This window comes from Emys orbicularis, chromosome 25, assembly GCF_028017835.1.
Source record: "Emys orbicularis isolate rEmyOrb1 chromosome 25, rEmyOrb1.hap1, whole genome shotgun sequence".
In the NCBI taxonomy this organism is placed as follows: Eukaryota; Metazoa; Chordata; order Testudines; family Emydidae; genus Emys; species Emys orbicularis.
Window position 1 is genome coordinate 14,408,090 of NC_088707.1, and position 23,392 is coordinate 14,431,481.

At 54.9% G+C, this 23,392-nt stretch overlaps 1 protein-coding gene across 1 annotated transcript in view; it reads right to left on the reverse strand.

Annotated features, from left to right (window-relative positions):
* PLCD3 (phospholipase C delta 3) overlaps nucleotides 1–23,392 on the reverse strand; it is a 56,285-nt gene that overhangs the window by 25,529 nt on the left and 7,364 nt on the right. The window contains exon 2 of the mRNA XM_065422839.1: nucleotides 2,847–3,008. Coding sequence (XP_065278911.1) covers nucleotides 2,847–3,008 — 162 coding nt within the window. The remainder of the gene's footprint in view (nucleotides 1–2,846; nucleotides 3,009–23,392) is intronic.

Genomic DNA, 23,392 nt, shown 5'->3' on the forward strand with positions numbered 1-23,392 from the left:
GAGCCCTGCTGGCCGGCCTTGAGCTAGCGCTACACGGTGGAGCTGAGGTGGCGCGAGCGGCAGGAGGCGTTAGCCATCCCGAGTACATCCCTAGGGCCTTGTACAGGCTCGGACCAGGCACTAGCCCCTCCTGCCGCTTACATCACCACAGCTGCACAGCGTGGTCAGCGTGCTGGCTCGCTCGGACCTAGCACCGCTGTCTCCTGGCGTGGGGACTCCCCCCAGCTCCAGGGCAGACGTACCTTTACCTACGCAGCAAACTCAGAGCCACGGGCAGCGCGTTCCCAAGGGCTCGGGGCCATGACCAGGGCTCTCAGGAGAGCTGGGAGCAGAGCTCTTTGGAGAACATGGCCCCAGCCCTCGTTGCTCTGCCAGGGCACGTCCTCAGTACACTCCAGGAGCAGGGGCCTTAAGAGCCATCCGCCAAGCTGCCCTTCTCCAGAGACAGCAGAGACCAAGGACGTAACCCTATCTGCGGGGATGGCATCTTATGGGGACCTTGCAAACCGTCCTCCTCCCACCTGCTCTCGGTGGACTCTCTAGAGATGATGCTGTGAGGTGCTGAGCGCCCTCCGCTCCCCAGGACTTTGCAGGATCAGGCAGCCTCGGCCCGCTGGGTGCTGAGCTCTTGTGAAGTTTTGGCCCGGCTAGTGGGTGCTGACACACGACAATCTGACCCTCAGGAGCTCGGTCAGCAGGTCGATGCTGGTCAGGAGTGTCTGACTTCACCCCGTGCTCATGTGCAGAGATGGGAGGAGCAGCCGCAGGCGGCGTGTGATGGGCAGCTGAGCCAGGGACTGTATCCTATTCCTGGCTCTCGTTAGCATTTTATTTAATCAGTAATGGATCTGGCCTATTGGCTGTGTTTGTTCTGGGTGCTTTAATACCAGAATGGCGTAGGTAACATCGGGGGAATTCAGCAAAACAAAGATCTGAGGAGCTAGAGAGATACTTAACAGACCCAAGTCAGCCTGCAAACACGTCTCTGGCTGTTTCACTTTGTGCACCTGGGACAGTCCCACAGGACCCCTGGGGCCAGTGCTGTGAGTGAAGCACCCACAGTCATGCTGCAGGACTGGGCCCCGCATGCCCAAGCAAGGATGGAAAGAGGTGTCAGAGCCACCTGAATGTATGTGAAGGGTATGGGGGAGAGAGGGGTTATTTAGAGTGGCCCTGGGAATAACAGACCTGTGGCCATCACCTGCTGCAAGTGAGCAGAGGAGATTGAATCCACCTCCAGAGAAAGCCGCTTCTAGCAGTGAGATCGCAGGCTGGGGAAGGGAGGGAGCCCAGTTGTTTGTGACGCTGAGCTACAAGGCCAGGTTTGCAAGGACTCAGCCCCCAATATGCCCCCCGCGCGCTGAGTTCTTTGGAAAATGGAGCCCCAGGTGAACAAAGCAGTGTGGGAAGTTCTGCAGGGAAGGGCCTGGCCCTGGGAGCAGGGAACTGGCTAAGCGGCAGTTCTGCAGAAAAGGACCTGGGGATTACAGTGGACGAGAAGCTGGATATGAGTCAGCAGTGTGCCCTTGTTGCCAAGAAGGCCAACGGCATATTGGGCTGCATTAATAGGAGCATTGCCAGCAGATCGAGGGAAGTGATTATTCCCCTCTATTCGGCACTGGTAAGGCCATATCTGGAGTATTGCATCCAGTTTTGCCCCCCCCCCCCCCCGGTACAGAAAGGATGTGGACAAATTGGAGAGAGTCCAGTGGAGGGCAACGAAAATGATTAGGGGGCTGGGGCACATGACTTACAAGGACAGGCTGAGGGAACTAGGATTATTTAGTCTGCAGAAGAGAAGAATGAGGGGGGATTTGATAGCAGCCTTCAACTACCTGAAGGGGGTTCCAAAGAGGATGGAGCTCGGCTGTTCTCAGTGGTGGCAGATGACAGAACAAGGAGTAATGGTCTCAAGTTGCAGTGGGGGAGGTCTAGGTTGGATATTAGGAAAAACTTTTTCACTAGGAGGGTGGTGAAGCACTGGAATGGGTTACCTAGGGAGGTGGTGGAATCTCCTTCCTTAGAGGTTTTTAAGGTCAGGCTTGACAAAGCCCTGGCTGGGATGATTTAGTTGGTGTTGGGCCTGCTTTGAGCAGGAGGTTGGACTAGATGACCTCCTGAGGTCTCTTCCAACCCTAATCTTCTATGACATGGGTATATTTTAATCTCTAATTTCTGTCATTCTAATCCCAGACCAGACAGAGCCCATGTGAGCGTAGGATTTGCTGTCTCCAACGGCGATACTGACAGCAGTTGCTGTAGTGAAGCATCAGAGCAGTGTCTAGGGTCGCCATGTCCAGGATCGAGGAGGGGGTGTCTCTGTTCACCCAGAAATCAAACCCAATGCTTTCGATGGGGGAGCAGGAGGGGTTTCTGAGCAGAGCGATGGGACTTTGTGGCTGGGAGGTAAAGGATGAAAATGCACCTTGGCAAACCTGTTAACTGTGTCTGCTGTCCTGCCCGGGCACAGAAACAAGAGCATGGAGCTGAGAACCTGCTTGGCTCATGCAGCTGGATTTTACAGGGTTCCAGGTTTGGGCCAGCTGAGTTCTGTGCTTGGGTGGGTGAATCTGGATTCCAGGTTCTGTGCTGGGGTTCTAGGCTCTGTGTTGGCTGGGGTTTTATGTTCTAGTTTCTGGCCTCGTGTTCTAGGTTATGTGCTCTACATTATGTATTGGGCAGAGCGTTGTGTTGTAGAATTTGCATTGGTTGGGGGTTGGGTTCTAGGTCAGTGGGTGGGAGGGGTTCTCGGTTCTGTGTTGGAGGTGGGTTGGGTTCTAGGTTCTGAACTGGGATCTGGGTTTCTTGTTTCCAGGAGCATTTGAGTCTCGGCCACTGGGACTTACAGATCTGCTTGGAGCGAGCCCGTTTAAAGCAGCGCTCAGACAAGATGGTCAAGCCGTCCTCCTGCAAGCGGTAGAACCGCTCCTTCTTCCGTCTGCGTGACTTGATCTTCCAGAGAAAGGAGCCCTTCAGCATCACCTTGATGTCCTCATCATCTGTCAGGCCTGCAGGGAGCAAAGGGGAAGAACCCATCAAGCCCCCCACAGCCACCACTTCTGCAGTAAGTCTAGTAACTCGGCTGCCAGTGCCGCGTCACTCTGCCTGCCCAGTGCCTGAGGTTTGCCAGCTGACCCGGGCCCTGCGAGAAAGGAGTGTGAGGGGCATCTGTCCGCTGCACAGTCAGCGTTCTGTCCTGCCTTGCAGGGAACCTCTGCCCCTAACCAACGAACACAACAAACACCAGCTGAAAGGCATGGGCAGCATCCACTCTAGCACGTGGGGCCTCCCGTTCCATCCAACCCAGGCTCCTACAGCTTGAGTTCCCGGAAATTCTCCTCTCACTGCAGTAGAGGTCGTACACCCACACACCCACAGCTGCACTCGCGCGTACACACCCACACCCACAACTGCACTCGCTCGTGCGCACACACACACACACCCAGAGCTGCACTCGCTTGTGCACGCGCGCGCACACACACACAGCCTAGAAGGTCTCACAATGGTTTCTGGCAGGGTTTGCTACCTTGGTGTGTCTCCCTGACCCGCTGAGCGTGCGGGCACCAGCCCAGGAAGCTCCACGTGTAGCTCAGTGTAAGGGTCCTGGTAACATTCTTGCAGGAGAAACATGAATCGGCGGCTGGGCCGTGGCAGGCAAGTCAAGGAGAAATGGCTGTTACAGCTCTTTGCCCTTCGATAGCACCTTTCAGACCAGGGCCTCGCTGCACTTCATAAACAGTAAGGATTTTAGTCTCACACCACCCCTGTGAGGTAGGTCCCCATGTTATCCATGGGGAAACTGAGGCCCAGAGGGGCAGTGACTTACCCAAGGCAGCCAGCAGGTCAATGGCAGAGCCAGAAATAGAACCCAGGCATCCTGACTTCCAGCCCCCATTGCTACAACTACTAGACCCTGCTCCCCTCCCAGAACCAAGAATGGAGCCTGGGAGTCCAGATCCCCAGTCCTTCGGCTCTAACCCTCACTCCCCTCCCAGAGCTGGAAATGGAACCCAGGTGTCCTGATTCCTAGGACCCTGCTCTAACCTTAGACCACACTCCCTCCCTTAAATACCTTGGGCCAAATTCACTGACGACTGAGGCCTTGTGAACATGACCGTGTTGCAGCAGAAGCAGGGCCTCAGGTGTGAACTGAAACCAGTGCAGAGCTCAGGGTGCACACTCACTTCGGTATGAAAGAGCCTCTTCCAGTGCAGCGTGAGTCAGCTGGGAGGAGGTTTAAGTTAAACCGACACAAGCTTCTCTTAAACTGAAATAAGTGGGTCCATACACAGGTGAGCTGCCCAGGAGCTATCTGCTAGACTGAAGGACTTGCCTGGCCCCCATCACCACAGGGTCTGAGCCCCTCAGAGCTTTAAGGTATTTATCCTCACACAGCCCAGTGAGATCAGATCAGGCAGTGCTAGGACCCCCATTGTACAGATGGGGAAGGGAGACACAGAGAGGTTAAGGAACTTGCCCAAGGTTACGCAGGCAGTCTGTGGCAGAGCTGGGAATTGAGTCCCCGGCTAATGGCCTAGCCACAGGGCCATCCTTCCTCTCACCTAAGCTGCTGCAACTTTCCCATGCAGCCAATGCCGAAGGGGCTGCATCGCAACTGAAATCAGTGGAATTTCACCACTTACACCTGTGGCCAGGTCCAGTCCCTTTCTCTACAGGGGTCTCAAACTTCTTTGCACCACAACCCCCTTCTGACAACAGTAATTGCTACACAACCCCAGGACGGGGGAACCAAAGCCTGAGCCCTGCCACCACAGGCAGGGGGGCCAGGGCCAAAGCCAGAGTCCCAAAGGGGTAGGGGGGGCAAAGCTGAATCCCAAGGGCTTCATCCCCAGGCCTGTAACCTGAGTCCCATCCCCCCACTCAGGGCTGAAGCCCTTGAGCTTTGGCCCCGGGCAGTAGAGCTCGGGCTTCAGCCCTAGGCCCTAGCAAGGCTAGTGCCAGCCCTTGGCGACCCCATTAAAACGGAGTCAGGACCCCCAGTTTGAGAACCGCCGCTCTACAATATCTTTGCATGCAAAGGTTAGTCCAGGCACGTTCCTCCCCCGCCCGCTCCTTACAGGAGTATTTCAGTTCCCCACTGGCTCTGGAGAGAAGGGGGCCAAGGTGGATCCTCTGCTGGGCCGTGGAGCAGGCGTGATTCCCTCAGCGCTGGCTTGCAAGCAGCCCTGCAGCGCGGGCTCCTTCTTTGCAGGGTCCCCAGGGAGCCCACCCAGGAATCACAGGCCTTCTGTGGGGACTCAGGGCGGGTGATGCTCGGGCCGCACTGCCCACCCGGCCCTGTGGCCACGCTACCTGGCACACCGGGGCCGTGGTGGGGGTGCTATGGGCTCCTGTGGGGGAGGGGTGGTAGAACAGGAGGGGGAGGGGCAGGGTCTTGGGAAGAAGGGGAGGGGCCAAGGGTTAGCCTCCCCCCAACGAACTGGCCACCCATGGCACTGGCTGGATTCCAGCCCCCACAGCTTTGACATGGGCCCAGCTCGGCTTCAGCCCGAGGGGGGAACCTTTCTATACTGAACCAGCCAAGAGCAGCATCACCAGAGTGGATCCGCCCAGGGGCCAGCACCAGACGCTTCAGAGGAAGGTGCAAGAGCCACATAGTAGCAGACGTCGGATAATCTGCCCCCCCGTAGGTCTCATCCTGGTCTCTAATAGAGACTGGTTTAAGCTCTGAAGCAGGAGGGTTAATATCCCTGCTAGCACTAATTAGGATAACTCGGGATTTTCTGATATCCACGGAAATGTCCAACCTTTTTTTGAATCTCGCAAGGTTCCTGGTGTCAGGGGTTTCTGTGGCAGTGAGTTCCACGGGCTAATGAACGGTGGTGTGGAAGTGTGTCCCTCAGTCAGTGTTAAGAATTGGATTGTGTCCGAATCCGTCTCCAACAGAGCTTTGTGCCCTGCCAGGCAACCCAGGAGCGCAGGGAGGCTGCAGTTAAGCCAAGCACGGGCATTGGCCAGGATGCTCTGGGTTGTGACGTTATGTAAAGGCATCTGAAGAATGACCAAAGGGGCCAATTCAACTAATCCAAACAACTATCCAATGGGAGGAGGGTGGATTGATTTCGGACCCCAGCTGGTGATCAGCATGGAGCATTGCCGGGGGAGATCATCCGAGATCACGCGTGCCAAGTGCAGCCTGAGAGGCCATCGTAACAATGCTTAGGGCAGCATTCCCGTCTGGGTGGGCGCTCGCGGGAAGAGCTTGGGAGGGGGAGGGGAATGCTGTACATTTGTTTTGGCCCTGTGTGTGGGCAGATGTCAGGCCATAGCCACACCCTGAGAGAGTTTGTCTCCTGCGCAGCCTACAGCCCACATCCCCCTCTTAGACCTTCCCAGGTCTCCGGGGGGAAGTTCCCAATGTGCATTGCACCGTGTGAGGAAAACACCCAGAGTCCTCTGTCTTCAGCTCCAGCAGCCCAGATTCTCACGGCTTCAAATACACCTGTGCAGGGCGGGAGCAATGACCGGCCCCACTGGGCCCGCACTGTTCAGGGATTCCTAGACTGTAACGCCACAAGGGAGCATTGCAAGCTTCCCACCTGAGCTCCTGCCTGCCCCAGCGTTCCTGCCCCCAGCCCAGAACTTCTGGGGGAGTGGAAGTGCATCATTTAGAAAGAGACGCCCCATCTTGACTGCAAGTGGCTGAGATCCTACCACATCCCAAGGCTGAAAGGGCTGAGTCAAGAAAAATGCTGCTGCATGGACCTTGCTGCACCGTGCCAGACTCGGACAGTTCCCAGGACACAGGTCACTGGGCAACACAGGTGGGGCGTTGGCTGCATGACCCAGGGGCCAGTGCTCCAACCTGGCCGTCAGGAGACGCGGGTTCCACTCTCGGCTCTGGCAATGGCTTGTCTGATCACCTAGGCCACGTGTCCTGTCGGACACCGTAAAGCCCCCCCAGATGGGCTTCCAAAAACGGAGACACTTGAAAGCAGAGACCTCTGAAAATTGTAGCCTTAACCACTTCTGTTCCCCACCCCCCTTCCTACGTGCTGGGCGCTCTCTGGACACAAAGAGCCCAGGGTAAGAGCTCATGCCACACCCCTCGGTCTCCTTGGCATCATGCAGTTTACAATCACATGCCATTCAACTCAAGCCCGTCTTGAGCAAATATCAACTTTGCAAGCAAAGCACGGCGTGAACTGACAGCTGTAAATACAATGCGGGCTGGGCTTCGGCTGTAACTATCCTGCCTGACAACCAATCCCTGGAGAGCAGCCACTGCTCATCTAGAGCCAACAAACCATCAGCCTCCCGCAAACCACAGCGAGGGATGCGCACTTCTGAGCAGAGTTTGCCTTGAACCTTTCCCTCTCCTTGACAGCCCAATGCCAACCTGCAATCTGCCTGGGAGGGGTCTCCATAAAAGGGTCACATGTTCTCAGCACTATCTCAGGGAAGGTTCGAATGGGAGCTAATAACATAGAATTACGGAAGCAGCATGGTATGTTAGCAGGGTGGGGGAGTGGGGCTAGGACGCCTGGGTTCTATTCCTGTGTCTGTCACCGAGGGCACTCGGGCACGTCTCCCAGGGCTCCGCACCCACAGTTGAGGGCCAGATTTTCACCCAGCGCTTTTCAGTTACCCCCAGGACATCCATGCTATGGGCAGATGACCGTGGCTTCCCTAGGGGGCGGCAAGGCTGTTTGAGAAGCACTTGGACACCCACCACTGCAGGATGCCAGTGACGTTCAACGCGCTGTCACTGTGGAGCACATGTCATTGCTATGGACTTGCAGAACATCCTCCATCCCAATACAAGGCCTAGGTCCCGCCCAGTGGAAAAGGGCAGGGCCTTAGCCTCTGTGCGATACTGACATTGAGGCCAAAGACTCCAAGGTGAGTGTATCTGATGCGCCAGGCTGCTCTTGTCTACCACGCACACAGCAGGCGAGACAACGGCTGGCTCTGAGTGGATTTTCCGAAGGAGGGTGTTCTACAGTAAATGACACGTAATCACAACAAGTAAATCAAATTACAGGCTGTGTCGAAGCCCCCCAGAGCAGCAGGGGATGCAAAAGCATCCAGCTATAATCTGATCTGAAACTCATCACCAGGCAATGGCCTGTTTTAGGACCTAAACTCAGCCAGGGATTTATTCTGACCTACTAAATGTTCCAGACACACAGGCATGGAGCTAGAGAGGTGCTAGTTTTCAGCCCCACATTTCATTCTCGGATACATTTTTAAAGGGTTACAAGATTTTATTTGGGGGGAGGGAGAGTTTTGTCTGGGATCGGCAAAGTATCCAAGTTGGGCAGAGAATTTCACTGGAATTTGGGCACCAAACTCCCTCAGGCTCCTATGAGATTCCCAGTCTTAAACCTTCCCCGTGGCACGCGACCCAGCTCTCTGCCAGCAGGGAAGAAGGAAGTGAAACTGACTAGAAACTGACTAGAAAGGCAAGACATGAACAAGCCACATTCATGGTGAGAAGTAAGCCAGGTTCTGCAGTTCCTCCCAGCTGCAGTCGCCTGGTGCTGCAAGCAGCACAGGGCCAGGAAGAGCTTTGGAACAGATGATTTTTCTCTGGCCGGTGGGTTTGATTCTCCTTTGACGCAGGCCTAGAGGGGGAGTCGCTGCACTGAGCCAATGGAGTTACCCGGGGGTAAAACGGGGGGAAGGGAGAGGAGTACCAGGCCCAGTGTCTCTTAAACTCCTCAAACGACGTGGAAATTCAAGGGCCATGGAAAATCCATCCATTGGCTTGTCAGGGAAATAGCCAGAAATGGGGTGTAAACTCGCTTTCCATCGCCTCTTGTCCGGGATTTCTCCCTCATGGAATGGAAACATGAAGAAATCTCCCCTCGGGCCCAGATTACAGAGTCACTTTTCCTGTGCCAAGGTTCCGAAGCCTTTTGCTGAAGGAGTGCACTGCTCAGAAAGGCCCAGGCACACGGCTACCCCCAGCCCCGCCCCCGGGACTCCCTGCATCGCCCAGCGCACTCCGCAAGGCCCACGCTGCTGGACACCAGAATGAAAGCAAGAGTGAGACTGACTCACTCTGACCCTGCTCCCACTCCAGTGGAAACACTTCCATTCACTCGAAGGCCTCAGGCTCCCAGTGGGGAAAGGTGTCAGAGTCCAGATTACCGGCCTCGGCAAATGCTTGGGCTGACTGAAGGCAGGAACAGAGACGAAACAGGGAAGAAGCAGCGCAAACGCCTTCCGTTCCTGACCCCGTAGAGTCCTGCTTCAAGCAGCCCCCTGGACACATCCGCTGGAGGCAGCTTGAAGACCCCCGGTGCCATCCAGTGGTGGCAGAACGGAGGTCAGGAGCATAAGGGCCTGATCCAGCTCCCCTGGAAGTCAGGGGAAAGTCTCCTGTTGATTTCAGTGGAAACTGGGTCAGGCTCTGTGAGCTCCACCGCATGCCCCACACCCCCATTTTCTATCCTTGGTCTCTTACAGTGGCTTTGGGGGGCAGTCCCTGCTCCCCTCCTAGCCCACGAAAACCCCTCCGCTCTCTATTTCCAGAGCAGGGAAAGCACCTTTTGGAGTTTACTCCGCAATCGCAGTTCCTAGATTCAGCCCTGGAGGTTTGAGCTCTCTTTGCCTCTGGCTGACTAGAGCGCTGAGCCTGCCTTCTGTCCCCGGCCAGTATTGTGTGTTCCACATTGATTCGCATCTGGCCAACAGCGCGGCCCCAGGCGGTACCTCCTGAGCCAGCTCCTGTTTGCGTCGCTCTCCCGTGTTACCTTCAGGCCCTCCTCCTCGGTTGCACTTTGCAGAGCCGTGCACTGAAGCAGCCTGCCCAGGGCTCCACCCCGTGCTTTCAGAGCACGCTAAGGAGCTTGACAAGGTTTTAAACCATTGCAAGAATCAGGTTGGAAACTCACCGGCCAGGCGTAATTCCCAGCTTTGCTTCCCAGCCAGGCCCAGCCTGACCCCCATACTCGGCACTGAGATAGCTCTGTCACAGGGACTCCAAAGCACTTTACAAACACAAGTTAACTGGGAGGCAGGTCATTATTATCCCCAGTTCCTAGATGGGGAAACTGAGGCAAAGAGTGGTGCAGTGACTTGCACAAGGTCCCACAGAGAGGCAGGAGCAGAGCCAGGAATAGAACCCAGGCGTCCTGAGTGATATTCAGGCCTGTGCTTCACTACGTCGCTCCCTCCCCTTCGCTGCAAATGCGGAAAGCTCCAGACCTCATGGACACTTATGAAAGAACTTTCATGCCAGCTCCTTCCCCTGTGAGTGGGCGTGGCTTGTGGCGCTAGCACAGACAGGGGCTGCCGCATTCGGCACTAATGTGCAAGCCCGGGTCTAGAACTGCAAGAGGCTGCAAACGCCATCCCAGCCATGCCCACAGGGCCCAGGCAGCGCCGCAGCCCCTCGCACCCAGTGACACGGGGCAGATCACTTTACTCTTTTGGCCCCCCTTCGCCCATCTGCAAAACAGGAACAATCTCCAGCTCCCGGCCATGCCTGAGCCTTAACTCCCGTGTGACTTGCCTGTCTGCAGTGCCTGAAACCCTCCGTGGAAAGGGGCTAGCCAAGGGCAAAGGATTATTCTGAGGCCTACAGTCTTTGAAGGGTTAATTTAGGAGGCCAGCTCCCGCCCAGCACTCAGACACTCCAGTGCTGTGAGAGCCCCCATGGCTATCCCTGTCCCTGCCTCTGGCACAAACTCACCACCCATGGCACGTCCAGGCCATCCCCCCGTGCTCCTCCCGCGCTGGGCAGTTGGCACTCACGCACAGAGCGGGCTCTGTCCTGCCCGTGCTGCCTGGCAAACCAAGAGCAGCAGGGTTTGGCCGCTGGCTCTCCCAGGGCACTGCCCAAGTTGGCCCCAGCCCAAGAGGGTGCAGGGAGGCCGGTCCAGGCAGCTAGGCCTGCTGCAGGGGACTGGCCAGGCTTGTGCCTCTGGACACATGGGCTCTGACCTCCCTGCTTTCACTGTCCTCTCCTCCCCTGACACCGTCACTCTCACTGGCTAAAAACACTCAGCACCTCCTGTCTAAACACTGGCCCCTGTGTTGATCCTGCACATTCCTCCGGCTCCCTCCTTCCTTCCCAGCTTCCAGCTCTGCTTCCTCCCCCGCCCCGCCAGCAGCCCGTTTGCTCTTTGCCTTCAAGGGGATTTTACTGGGCCAGCGTGGGGGGGGGGGGAGGCTTACGTAAGGGCCCCCCCTCTGATCCAGATTGTTCCTGGCAGCTCTGGCTCAGCCCTGCTCAGTATTCTCAAGGGCAGTTTTATCCCCTTGGGAACAGATGCAAAAAAATTCAGTGAGGGAGAAATAGCAACGCAAGTCAGCACTGCCACGGCCAGGGCCCTCCAGCGCCCGCGCCCAGTGAAGGATTGCAACATCTACCGCAAGTGCCTGCACCTGATTCCAGCCCAGGAGCTTCCTACCTCCAGCCTGTGCAATGGAAAAGGCTCCACGCCCCTCTGTGGCTGCCGCTGCTGCTCCCCCACTCTTGCTACATGCGGGGCTCAATGGCTGGTGACTCCACTGCCCCATCCCCAAGCCCTGCTCTCCTTCCTCTGCAATAAAACTCAGCATTTCCCTGGGCGGGGCAGGGTTTAGATACAGAGCATTTTGGAGGAGTTGAGTGATGGGTCCAGCAGGCCACAGGGATTGGAAGCCAGCCCATTTCTCCAGCCGCTCTGGCTCCAGGCTCCCCAGGATTCAGGTGGTGACAGAAGTGGAGCTGCTGTTCTGAACACTGCCAGAGCGGCTATGTGAGAATCCTGCTGTGTCCCAGCTCGCTATAAACAGCTCCCCAGATAAGGACATCTGGGTATACCCTGAAACACAATGGAGCAGCTGGTAGCTTCAGTGACCCTGTATCTTGTCTCTGCAATCTTGTTTTGCAATGCTGAGTCTGCAAACGCCTCCTGCAAACCTGGGGACACTTGAGACAGGAGGACTGAGTAGGGTGACCAGATGTCCCAATTTTATAGGGACAGTCCCGATTTTTGGGTCTTTTTCTTATATAGGCTCCTATTACCCCCCAGCCCCGTCCCGATTTTTCACACTTGCTGTCTGGTCCCCCTAGGACAGAGACAGAGAGACAGGGTCTGTGGAGGAGTCTAAAGGAACTGGCCTTCCCAGAACCAGCCAATGGTAAGTGTCAGGGGAAGCAGGCAGGTGCACAGCCTGGGTTAGTGTTTTTAAGGCGTTTTCTCTGAAATAAGAGATACTTTGCTGTGAGCAGGCCGCTTGGTTGCTGATTCCCACCCTCACTCCCCTGGAGGAAACGGAGCTGCAGGGTCGGACCCGCTGAGGTGATCACACAGGGGCTGCAGCCAGCACCTGGCCTGAGAGCAGGAGGAGCACGGGACCCGTCCCAGACAGAGGCGATGGCCAGGGACCTGAGACCCAGAGGGGCGCACTGGAGAGCCCCACAGGGGCCAGCGATGCGGGCCGCCTGGTAACAGGCGTTGTGCAGCCGGGGAGCTTGGCAACGCTGTAAGGGTGCAGCGTGCCAGGTACAGACGCACCCCGCGTAACAGGCCTGGCACGGCGCTGGTGGAGCTGCGTAGGAGCATCAAACCCTAGGACAGAGAGAGACGGACTCGCCGGCTTCAGACAGCAAGGGCCAGGGCAGCAAAACACTGAGCACCCCAGACGCACTGAGGCGCCTACAGGGGGGTTAAAGGCGAGTTCGGTGACTAACTTTTGCAACCCCCACCAGGCAGTTCCTCACCCCTGTGTAACCCTGGCTCTTAATGTGGAGCACAGGCTGTGCCCAAGCCCTTCTAGCCAATCAGAAAGCAGCTGACAAGGTCGCCCCTTAGCAGCCCAGTGTGTGGCCGTTAACCCTTTCACTCCTGGACTGAACTGTAATACTGTGCAAAGCAAGTATCTAACAGCAGCCCAGTGAAGAGGCTGTGGGTAGACTATGGGACTGGGACTGGCCACCATGGATGTAGAAGCTCTTTACACCAATATTCCACACGAGGATGGACTACAAGCTGTCAGGAACAGTATCCCTGATGAGGCCACAGCACGCCTGGTGGCTGAGCTTTGTGACTTTGTCCTCACCCACAACCATTTCAGATTTGGGGACAACTTATACCTTCAAGTCAGCGGCACTGCCATGGGTACCCGCATGGTCCCCCAGCACGCCAACATTTTTATGGCTGACTTAGAACAACGCTTCCTCAGCTCTCGTCCCCTAGTGCCCCTCCTCTACTTGCGCTACATTGATGACATCTTCATCATATGGACCCACAGGAAGGGGGCCCTTGAAGAATTCCACCTGGACTTCAACAATTTCCACCCCACCATCAACCTCAGCCTGGACCAGTCCACACAAGAGATCCACTTCCTGGACACTACAGAGCAAATAAGCGATGGTCACATAAACACCACCCTATTCCGGAAACCTACTGACCGCTATACGTACCTACATGCCTCCAGCTTCCATCCAAGACACATCACACGATCCATTGTCTACAGCCAAGCCCTAAGATACAACCGAATTTGCTCCAACCCCTCAGACAGAGACAAACACCTACAAGATCTTTATCAAGCATTCGTAAAACTACAATACCCACCTGGGGAAGTGAGGAAACAGATTGACAGAGCAAGATGGGTACCCAGAAATCACCTACTACAGGACAAGCCCAACAAGGACAATAACAGAACACCACTGGCCATCACATACAGCCCCCAGCTAAAACCTCTCCAGCGCATTATCCACGATCTACAACCTATCCTGGAAAATGATCCTTCACTCTCACAGTCCTTGGGAGGCAGGCCAGTCCTCGCTTACAGACAACCCCCCAACCTGAAGCAAATACTCACCAGCAACTACACACCACACCACAGAAACACCAACCCAGGAACCAATCCCTGTAGCAAACCTCGTTGCCTACTCTGTCCCCATATCTACTCTGGCGACATCATCAGAGGACCCAACCACATCAGCCACACCATCAAGGGTTCATTCACCTGCACATCCACTAATGTTATATATGCCATCATGTGCCAGCAATGCCCCTCTGCCATGTACATTGGCCAAACCGGACAGTCCCTCCGCAAAAGAATAAATGGACACAAATCGGACATCAGGAATGGTAACATACATAAGCCAGTAAGTGAACACTTCAATCTCCCTGGTCATTCTATTACAGATTTAAAAGTCACTATCATTAAGAACATAAGAACATAAGAAAGGCCGTACCGGGTCAGACCAAAGGTCCATCTAGCCCAGTATCCTGTCTACCAACAGTGGCCAATGCCAGGTGCCCCAGAGGGAGTGAACCTAACAGGCAATGATCAAGTGATCTCTCTCCTGCCATCCACCTCCACCCTCTGACAGACAGAGGCTAGGGACACCATTCCTTACCCGTCCTGGCTAATAGCCATTAATGGACTTAACCACCATGAATTTATCCAGTTCTCTTTTAAACTCTGTTATAGTCCTAGCCTTCACAACCTCCTCAGGTAAGGAGTTCCACAAGTTGACTGTGCGCTGCGTGAAGAAGAACTTCCTTTTATTTGTTTTAAACCTGCTGCCCATTAATTTCATTTGATGACCCCTAGTTCTTGTATTATGGGAATAAGTAAATAACTTTTCCTTATCCACTTTCTCCACATCACTCACGATTTTATATACCTCTATCATATCCCCCCTTAGTCTCCTCTTTTCCAAGCCGAAGAGTCCTAGCCTCTTTAATCTCTCCTCATATGGGACCCGTTCCAAACCCCTAATCATTTTAGTTGCCCTTTTCTGAACCTTTTCTAGTGCCAGTATATCTTTTTTGAGATGAGGAGACCACATCTGTACGCAATATTCGAGATGAGGGCGTACCATCGATTTATATAAGGGCAATAAGATATTCTCCGTCTTATTCTCTATCCCCTTTTTAATGATTCCTAACATCCTGTTTGCTTTTTTGACCGCCTCTGCACACTGCGTGGACATTTTCAGAGAACTATCCACAATGACTCCAAGATCTTTTTCCTGACTTGTTGTAGCTAAATTAGCCCCCATCATATTGTATGTATAGTTGGGGTTATTTTTTCCAATGTGCATTACTTTACATTTATCCACATTAAATTTCATTTGCCATTTTGTTGCCCAATCACTTAGTTTTGTGAGATCTTTTTGAAGTTCTTCACAGTCTGCTTTGGACTTAACTATCTTTAGCAGTTTAGTATCATCTGCAAACTTTGCCACCTCACTGTTTACCCCTTTCTCCAGATCATTTATGAATAAGTTGAATAGGATCGGTCCGAGGACTGACCCTTGGGGAACACCACTAGTTACCCCTCTCCATTCTGAGAATTTACCATTAATTCCTACCCTTTGTTCCCTGTCTTTTAACCAGTTCTCAATCCATGAAAGGACCTTCCCTTTTATCCCATGGCAGCTTAATTTACATAAGAGCCTTTGGTGAGGGACCTTGTCAAAGGCTTTCTGGAAATCTAAGTACACTATGTCCACTGGATCCCCCTTGTCCACATGTTTGTTGACCCCTTCAAAGAATTCTAATAGATTAGTAAGACACGATTTCCCTTTACAGAAACCATGTTGACTATTGCTCAACAGTTTATGTTTTTCTATGTGTCGGACAGTTTTATTCTTAACTATTGTTTCGACTAATTTGCCCGGTACAGACGTTAGACTTACCGGTCTGTAATTGCCGGGATCACCTCTAGAGCCCTTTTTAAATATTGGCGTTACGTTAGCTATCTTCCAGTCATTGGGTACAGAAGCCGATTTAAAGGACAGGTTACAAACCTTAGTTAACAGTTCCGCAACTTCACATTTGAGTTCTTTCAGAACTCTTGGGTGAATGCCATCTGGTCCCGGTGACTTGTTAATGTTGAGTTTATCAATTAATTCCAAAACCTCCTCTCGTGACACTTCAATCCGTGACAGTTCCTCAGATTTGTCACCTACAAAAGCCAGCTCAGGTTTGGGAATCTCCCTAACATCCTCAGCCGTGAAGACTGAAGCAAAGAATCCATTTAGTTTCTCCACAATGCCTTTATCGTCTTTAAGCGCTCCTTTTGTATCTCGATCATCAAGGGGCCCCACTGGTTGTTTAGCAGGCTTCCTGCTTCTGATGTACTTAAAAAACATTTTGTTATTACCTTTGGAGTTTTTGGCTAGCCGTTCTTCAAACTCCTCTTTGGCTTTTCTTATTACATTCTTGCACTTAATTTGGCAGCGTTTATGCTCCTTTCTATTTGCCTCACTAGGATTTGACTTCCACTTTTTAAAGGAAGTCTTTTTATCTCTCACTGCTTCTTTTACATGGTTGTTAAGCCACAGTGGCTCTTTTTTAGTTCTTTTACTGTGTTTCTTAATTTGGGGTATACACTGAAGTTGGGCCTCTATTATGGTGTCTTTAAAAAGCGCCCATGCAGCTTGCAGGGATTTCACTTTAGTCACTGTACCTTTTAACTTCTGTTTAACTAACCCCCTCATTTTGCATACGCGAATAGCGTAGCTGAATTCGACGTATCGGAGCTGACTTACCCCGCTGTGAGGACGGCGGCAAAATCGACCTCCGCGGCTCCCAGTCGACGGCGCTTACTCCCACCTCCGCTGGTGGAGTAAGAGCGTCGATTCGGGGATCGATTGTCACGTCCCGACGAGACGCGATAATTCGATCCCTGAGCAATTGATTTCTACCCGCCGATTCAGGCGGGTAGCGTAGACCTAGCCTCACAGTCACCCAGTAGCTCACACACAGGCCAGGTTCCCCTCCGGGTTCTCCCAGACTCGTCCCTTTTTTGAGGGAGCTGTCCCAGGAAACCCAGAAGGGTGCTCCGTGCGTGCTGCCACCTGTCCAGTTTTATGGGCTCCAGATCATCCCAGAGGTCCTGGGTTTTGTACCTCAGAGGTGGCAGCCCATTCCCCTTGGCCTGGCACCTTGTAGGCGAAGTGCTGCCCTGGCAGGGCCAAGCAGAGAATTCTCAGCTAGCGATTCCTTATTCAAAGGCCTCGCACAGCCACAAAACGATCCAGCAGCCAGCCCGCTGGCCTGCAAGTTGGGACACGTGGGCTCCATTCCCAGCCTTGCCACTGACCTGCCGTGTGACCTCTGTCATGACACTTCACCCTCTCCCCCACTCTGTCTTTGTTGTCAGTGGAGCAGGGCCCATCTTTCTGGATGTGCATGGGTGCTGCCTGGCAGGGCCATGCTGGGCGTTACTGCAGTAACAATACGGTGTCAGGCCAGGGTGGCTCAGGCAGGGAGGCGGGTGGCTACTGATCTCACATCACAACCCAAGCCATAAACTCACTCCTCGTTTTCAAGCTCTCTGCCACGAGGAGCTGCCCAGGAAAAAGATCCCAAATGGAATTGTCCACAACCAGCCCATCGGGTCAGTCTTTCCTTCTCTTCCCTGGGCCCGGGCCTCGTGTGAGTTGGAGGCATCGCTGGGAGCCTCTGAGTAATGCAGGAAATGGAGGTGAGTCACTGGGCCTGCTGTCCAAACTGTTTCTCTTGCTGAGAATGGCAGTTTAGATTAGGCAGAAAAATTGTGTTGGCTGGTCTGTCCCTGGCCATAAATTGTTCTATATTCCAGGTGGGGAAGGGGAACGAAGCCAGGCAGATGGGAGCAGAGAAACCTCTGCAGAGGTTACGTGAGGTCACAGGGCATCGGAAGGTAACACCAGGGTTAAGACTGTGAAATGCACAAAGCCAGTTCAGGTCTTTGCTCGGGAGCTTGGGGCCTTGGTCACAGTGGGCCCCTCTAGACACACAACTCTCCTGCTTGCTGGCAGGCGCAGCGCAAGCACACCCTGGGCTCAGCCGCACGAAGACTTTTCCAGCTGTTCTCCAAAAACGAAGTCGGTTATTGACCCTTCATTCTTGCGTTTTCTGTTCTCTGTGAAACTAGATTCCCGCGACATTTTAAAGGGACACTCAGTGTAAGGACACCACAGTCACTTTCTTTGCCTCTGTTCCTAACATCAGAGATTAATCTTTTTTTAAAAGATCTAGTTAACTTTCTGCTGGTTTAGACATGTGTTTGCCCCTCCCCTTCCGCCCTGCACTCCCCTGATCTGAGACAATGGAAATCCACAATGTCAATTTCCATTTTGCTTATGGTCCGTTACTGCTTTTCATGTAAAATGAACGGTCCTGGGCCTCGGGAAACCTGGCTCAGTCACTGACGTGCTGTGTCACCCTGGCTGAGTCACTTAATCTACCCTGTGCCTTAGTTCCTCTTCTGTACAATGGGGATAAAATTTCCCTAGCTCATAGAGGGGTTGTGAGGCTAACCCCACAAATAGCCGTGAGGCTCAGACACTCTGCTGATGAGTGCCAGATCAGTATACAGATAGCAAGCCTCAGCTGCCCAGCGGAAGCATGGCCAAGTGGTTATGGCACTAGGGGGGATGTTGGAAACCAGACTTCAATTCCCCACTCTGCCACGGGCTTCCTGTGTGACCTTGGGCAAGTCTCCTCACCTCCCCGTGCCTCAGTTTCCGCTCCTGCACAACAGGGATAAGAGCACTGTGCTGCCCCCCGGGGGCTGTGGGGAAGGCAATAAAAACTGTGACGTGCTAGGATAGTGCAGTGATGGGGCCAGAGAGGTGCCTGCGATACCGAACTGGCTCAGAGGGCCATGGTGTACCACACCTGCAGGCAAACGTGGATTTCTTTCTTTAAAATGTCCTACCATGGAAAGTAAAAACAATTATAAATCACAGGAATCCCCTGGGCGAGTCTCGTGGCCTGTTGCCTTCTGCTTGTCTTGTCTATTCAGACTGTCCGGGCCTCAGCCTGGCTCTCACTCAGTATCTGTGCAGCACTGGCACCACCAGGCAGAAAGGGCTCGGCCCCCACAGTCAGGGTCAGTTCCCACAGGGGCCCATGCTGAGCGCTCTGGGGGATCCATCCCTCTGGGTCTCATGCTGGGCAGCTCAAACCGGAGGCACCAAAAGCCAGCAGCTGCTTACGAGAGGGCAGGACTTGGTGGCTTGCGCAAGGGCCCCTCGCGAGCCTGCCCCAGAGCCATCTCAGCAGGCAGTGCCTAGGAGGCTCTGCGGGGTTGGACTCGACCCCGGCTCTGTGCCACCACCTGGCAGCCATGGTCGGGCTGCCTGCATTGCTACCTCGACCCATGGAGAGGCACTCCACAGGCTGGAGCACTTCCAAAGGCTGGCCTGACAGCTTCCCCGGGCCCCGCTTGCTCCTGGCGCCCGAGTTAAGCCCAGGAGTGTCTGTGCAGCGAGGACTCGGCCCCAGCCAGCCGCAGTGAGGGACCTGCATCTCAGCTGGCTTGGACTTCAGCACGTGAACTCTCACTCTAGACACGGACACTGGCTTTGCCCCCTGAGCCCCGGCTCCATTCCTGCCCCCTGGCATTGGTCCTGGGATCCTGACCTACCACTCTGAGACTCCAGCCCCAGCTCTAAGCCCTGACCTAGGCACTGGCCTGCCCACCCTCACCCTGGTTGTGACAGTGCCCCTCGTAAGGGACGGTGTCTTGGCAGTCAGGCCTAGCGGTCCCAGCTGGGCTGGCACCCACAAGGCAGGGACGGCCAGGAGGCAGGACAGTCAGCAAGCAGCAAGAGCCAGGGTCAGGTGGGGGTCGGAGGCAGAGATCAGAGGTAGTCTCCAGGTTGGACTCAGGCTCGAAGTCGGGCTTGGGTGGAAGACTGGCAATCAGCCAACAGCCTGGGCCACCCTCCAGGATTAAATACTGAGCATGGGCCAATCAGAAGGCTGCAGGGACCTGTCAATCTGGAACCTCTGGGCGTCACTTCCTGCAGCGTCTAAAAATCTTCACAGCGCTCCTTAGACTCCACTGGCCCTTGCCATACAGCCCAAAGCTTTGAGTGTTCGCATCACCCTGCTCCAACCCAGCACGGGTCTGTCCTGCCCCCCTCCCGCCCCCCATGTACAAACTGCCGCACACCCCTCAAATTCCCTTCTGAGAACGGCCCCCAGCCAAGCCTGCAGCCCCTGGACTCAGGGTTAACACGACGCTGCACATTCTCCTCCACATAACGGGAAGTGACGGCTCTATTATAATAACTCAGTCATTAGGATCATCTCATATATGGGCCTCGTTAGGCTTTAATGAACCCTGCTGCATCCTGTCGAGTGTCTCTTTCAATTAGCTCTTTGGGTGTGATGTGACGTGCACGTGCCCATGGCCCCTGCCTGGGCGGATGCGAGTTACGTAAGAGGCTGTTTTTAGCCCCGTGTTACAGCACATCTTTGGCCCTGGGCTTTCTGGAGAGGCCAGGTCCCTGAGGGATAATGGCAGCAGGATCTCTGCTCGGCTCAGGCATGATCGGCATTGTTGGTATGTGCCCAAGCTGGCCTGGCACTCCGGGCCCGTCACGCCATGGGGAGTTCTCCTCCCCACAGACAGGCTGGGAAGGATTTGGGGGCTGGTCTGTGCTTCGCCAGTGTCTCCTGTTGGAGGGAATGTCTATTAACCCCTTCCTGACTGGTGTGCATTCCTCCTCGGGCACCCCATGGCAGCATGTGCCCGTCTCCCATCTCTGCAGACCAGCTACACAGCGCTCAGCAGCAGGAGTGTTTAGCCCCCTCGGGCCTGGCACCCTGGTAGGTGCAGCAGCTACTTAGCACAGGAGTGGTTCTGATCCTGGCTGTCGCCCACATCCCTAAGCAGGGGTCGCGTTCCCTGCATCCCCCTGGGGACTGGGAGCTGAATGCCCGGACGGGTGTAAAACGCTACGAGGCTCTCGGACGAGAAGCGCTACAGAGAGGCAAAGTGTTCCAGCTAGTGCATCCCTCTCGTGTGAACAGCTCCCCAGCCCCTCTGGTGCCCCCAGGGACGCTGAGCCAAGCTCCCCACAGGGCTGGTGTGGTCGAGCGGCTGAGGAAGGGTGCTTGGAGCTGGTCGAGGGTTCTTGTCAGGGCAATGACCGTGCCATGCTGCCATGGGGATTGGTTTGAGCTGCCCTTGTTTCGACTGTTCGAGCTGAATGAGCCCAGTGCCCAGATCCGTTAGCACAGTGGTTCTCAAAGCCGGTCCGCCGCTTGTTCAGGGAAAGCCCCTGGCAGGCCGGGCCGGTTTGTTTACCTGCCACGTCTGCAGGTTCAGCTGATCGTGGCTCCCACTGGCCTTGGTTCGCTGCTCCAGGCCAATGGGGGCGGCAGGAAGTGGTGGCCAGCACATCCCTGGGTCCGCGCCACTTCCCACAGCCCCCATTGGCCTGGAGCGGCGAACTGCGGCCAGTGGGAGCCACAATCGGCCGAACCTGCGGACGCGGCAGGTAAACAAACCGGTCCGGACCGCCAGGGGCTTTCCCTGACCAAGCGGCGGATCGGCTGTGAGAACCACTGCGTTAGCGGACACAGGCACAGAAGCAAACTCCCTAGTATGCCAGAGCAGAGCCCGTCCTGCCAGGCGCTCCATGCCAGGCGGGTTAGGCAGGTTAGGAAAGACTGCGATTAACCCCGGAGCTGTGACATTCCTCCCCAGCCATCCCTGACCCTCCCAAGGGGAGGAATTTCTCCCTCACCTCGGCACTGCTCCGCTCAGTGTGTCCATCCACGCCTGGGGTAGTGCGCTGGGCTGGACCCTTCCCTGGCACAGCCCCCGGGCACTCACCACAGACTTCAGCCCAAAGCGCCCTCCACGTCTGCCCCTCGCTCCTCCAGCACACGGCAGGCTGCATCCCCTGTGCCTGCTTCAGCCCTCCCACCGAGACTTGCTCACAGCTGTCAACAGACGTTAGAGCTCCAGCAAGCACAGTAACACACCGCCCCACACCCAGACACCGGGGGGCTGGGACAATGTGCACAGTGGGGGGCTGAGAGCCACTGAACCAAACTGTAAACCCTGCATATGATGGAAACCAAATCAGGCTGGGGGGTGCGGCAGCCCCCAGCACCCCTAGGTCCAGCACCTTTGATGGACACACGTATATATGCACAGGCACACCCACAAACACAGACACATGGACACACACATGCACGGACCACATGGACACATGCACAGATGGACACACACATACGTATATATGCACACAAACACAGACTCGTGGACACACACACACACACACACGTATATATGCACATGCATATTAACATACACAGACTCATAGACACACACAGACTCATAGATGCACGTCTATATGCACAGACAGACTCACACATACACACACGTGAGCGCATTAACACAAGTTCAGGCTCCAGGGCGAAGCATTCCCAATGCGAGCTGCCTGTGCGCTAATGTGCAGAACATTCAGCCTTCCAAACAATCGCGGCTGGGTGCTGACTGCATCCTGCCCAGAACAATAATATTTCTCTTGCCAAATGACTTCCCGGGGCCTGAGCCGAAGGCTGGCCTGCCGCACACCCCGTTGCTGTTCCCAGACACGCCTCACAGAGGTCACCCCGGGTGCAAGCCAGGGCTGCCTTTGGCTTCTCTGGGGAACAAACATGCAGCGGGGGAGGGGGCGGGGGGGGGGAGGGGTGTCTAATCCTGTGAGAGGGATGCTGCAGAGCCTCCCAGCGCCCTCCCCTCCTACAGACTTCGGTGAGAGGGTCTCCGAGGGCTGGGCGAGGCACAAGGATTCCAGCTCACAAAAACCGTTGCGGTTCCAACATTTGTTTTCATTCTGCATTGGACTGAAATCGAGACCTTGCAGAAAGCAGAGCGAGCCCACCCCGGCGTAGCCACGCCTCAGCGCTCTGCTCTGCCTGGTTCAGGGCAAGGACTTGCCCTCGGTCTCCCCCGGCGCAGGGGAGGGCCCGACCACCAGGCGAGCGGCTGCTCCGGGGCATGCTCTGGCTTTCGCTCACTCTCTCCTTTCTGCAAAAAGGTTTGGTTTCATTTTCCGACAAATAAACGTATCCTAGGAAATCTCCCAACCTGCTCCAGTTCTCAGCCCCGGCAGGGATAGGAGCTAGAAGCACATCTTGGCTTTGGAGAACCAGTAACCCACGGTCTGGCCTGACCCACCTGCCTCCATCTGAGGTTGTTGATCACAAGGATCACTGATTATTTCATTTTGAAAAGAAAGGACATCCCATGACCCCTTAGATACAACTGGGTACCTACGGGAATGCCAGCCAGACGCGCTGGTTCCAGGGCAGCACTTGGGCCATGGAGACTTTGAATGAGACCACTGGGAGGAAGCATAGCCCCTTTGAAATCAGCATCTCGCCTGAATACATACCAGAGAATTTACCGCAAAGCACTCTCACTTCACTAAAATGCAGCCACCTCTGGGGTGGAAAGCAGCAGATGTTGAATGGCACAGCATAACAGTTTGCAGCAGCATGGGAGAAATAATAAGTAATACCCAGCTGAGACTGCAGAGGGAACTTAAAGAGGGTGAAGGCAGTTACCCAGGTCGGGATTTGGCTAGGACATTAGGTTCCCAGAGACGCCCGTCTGGGGGAATCGGGAGTGAAAATGCATGGGCTTTGCAGTTGGCTGGAAGGAGATGTGATCG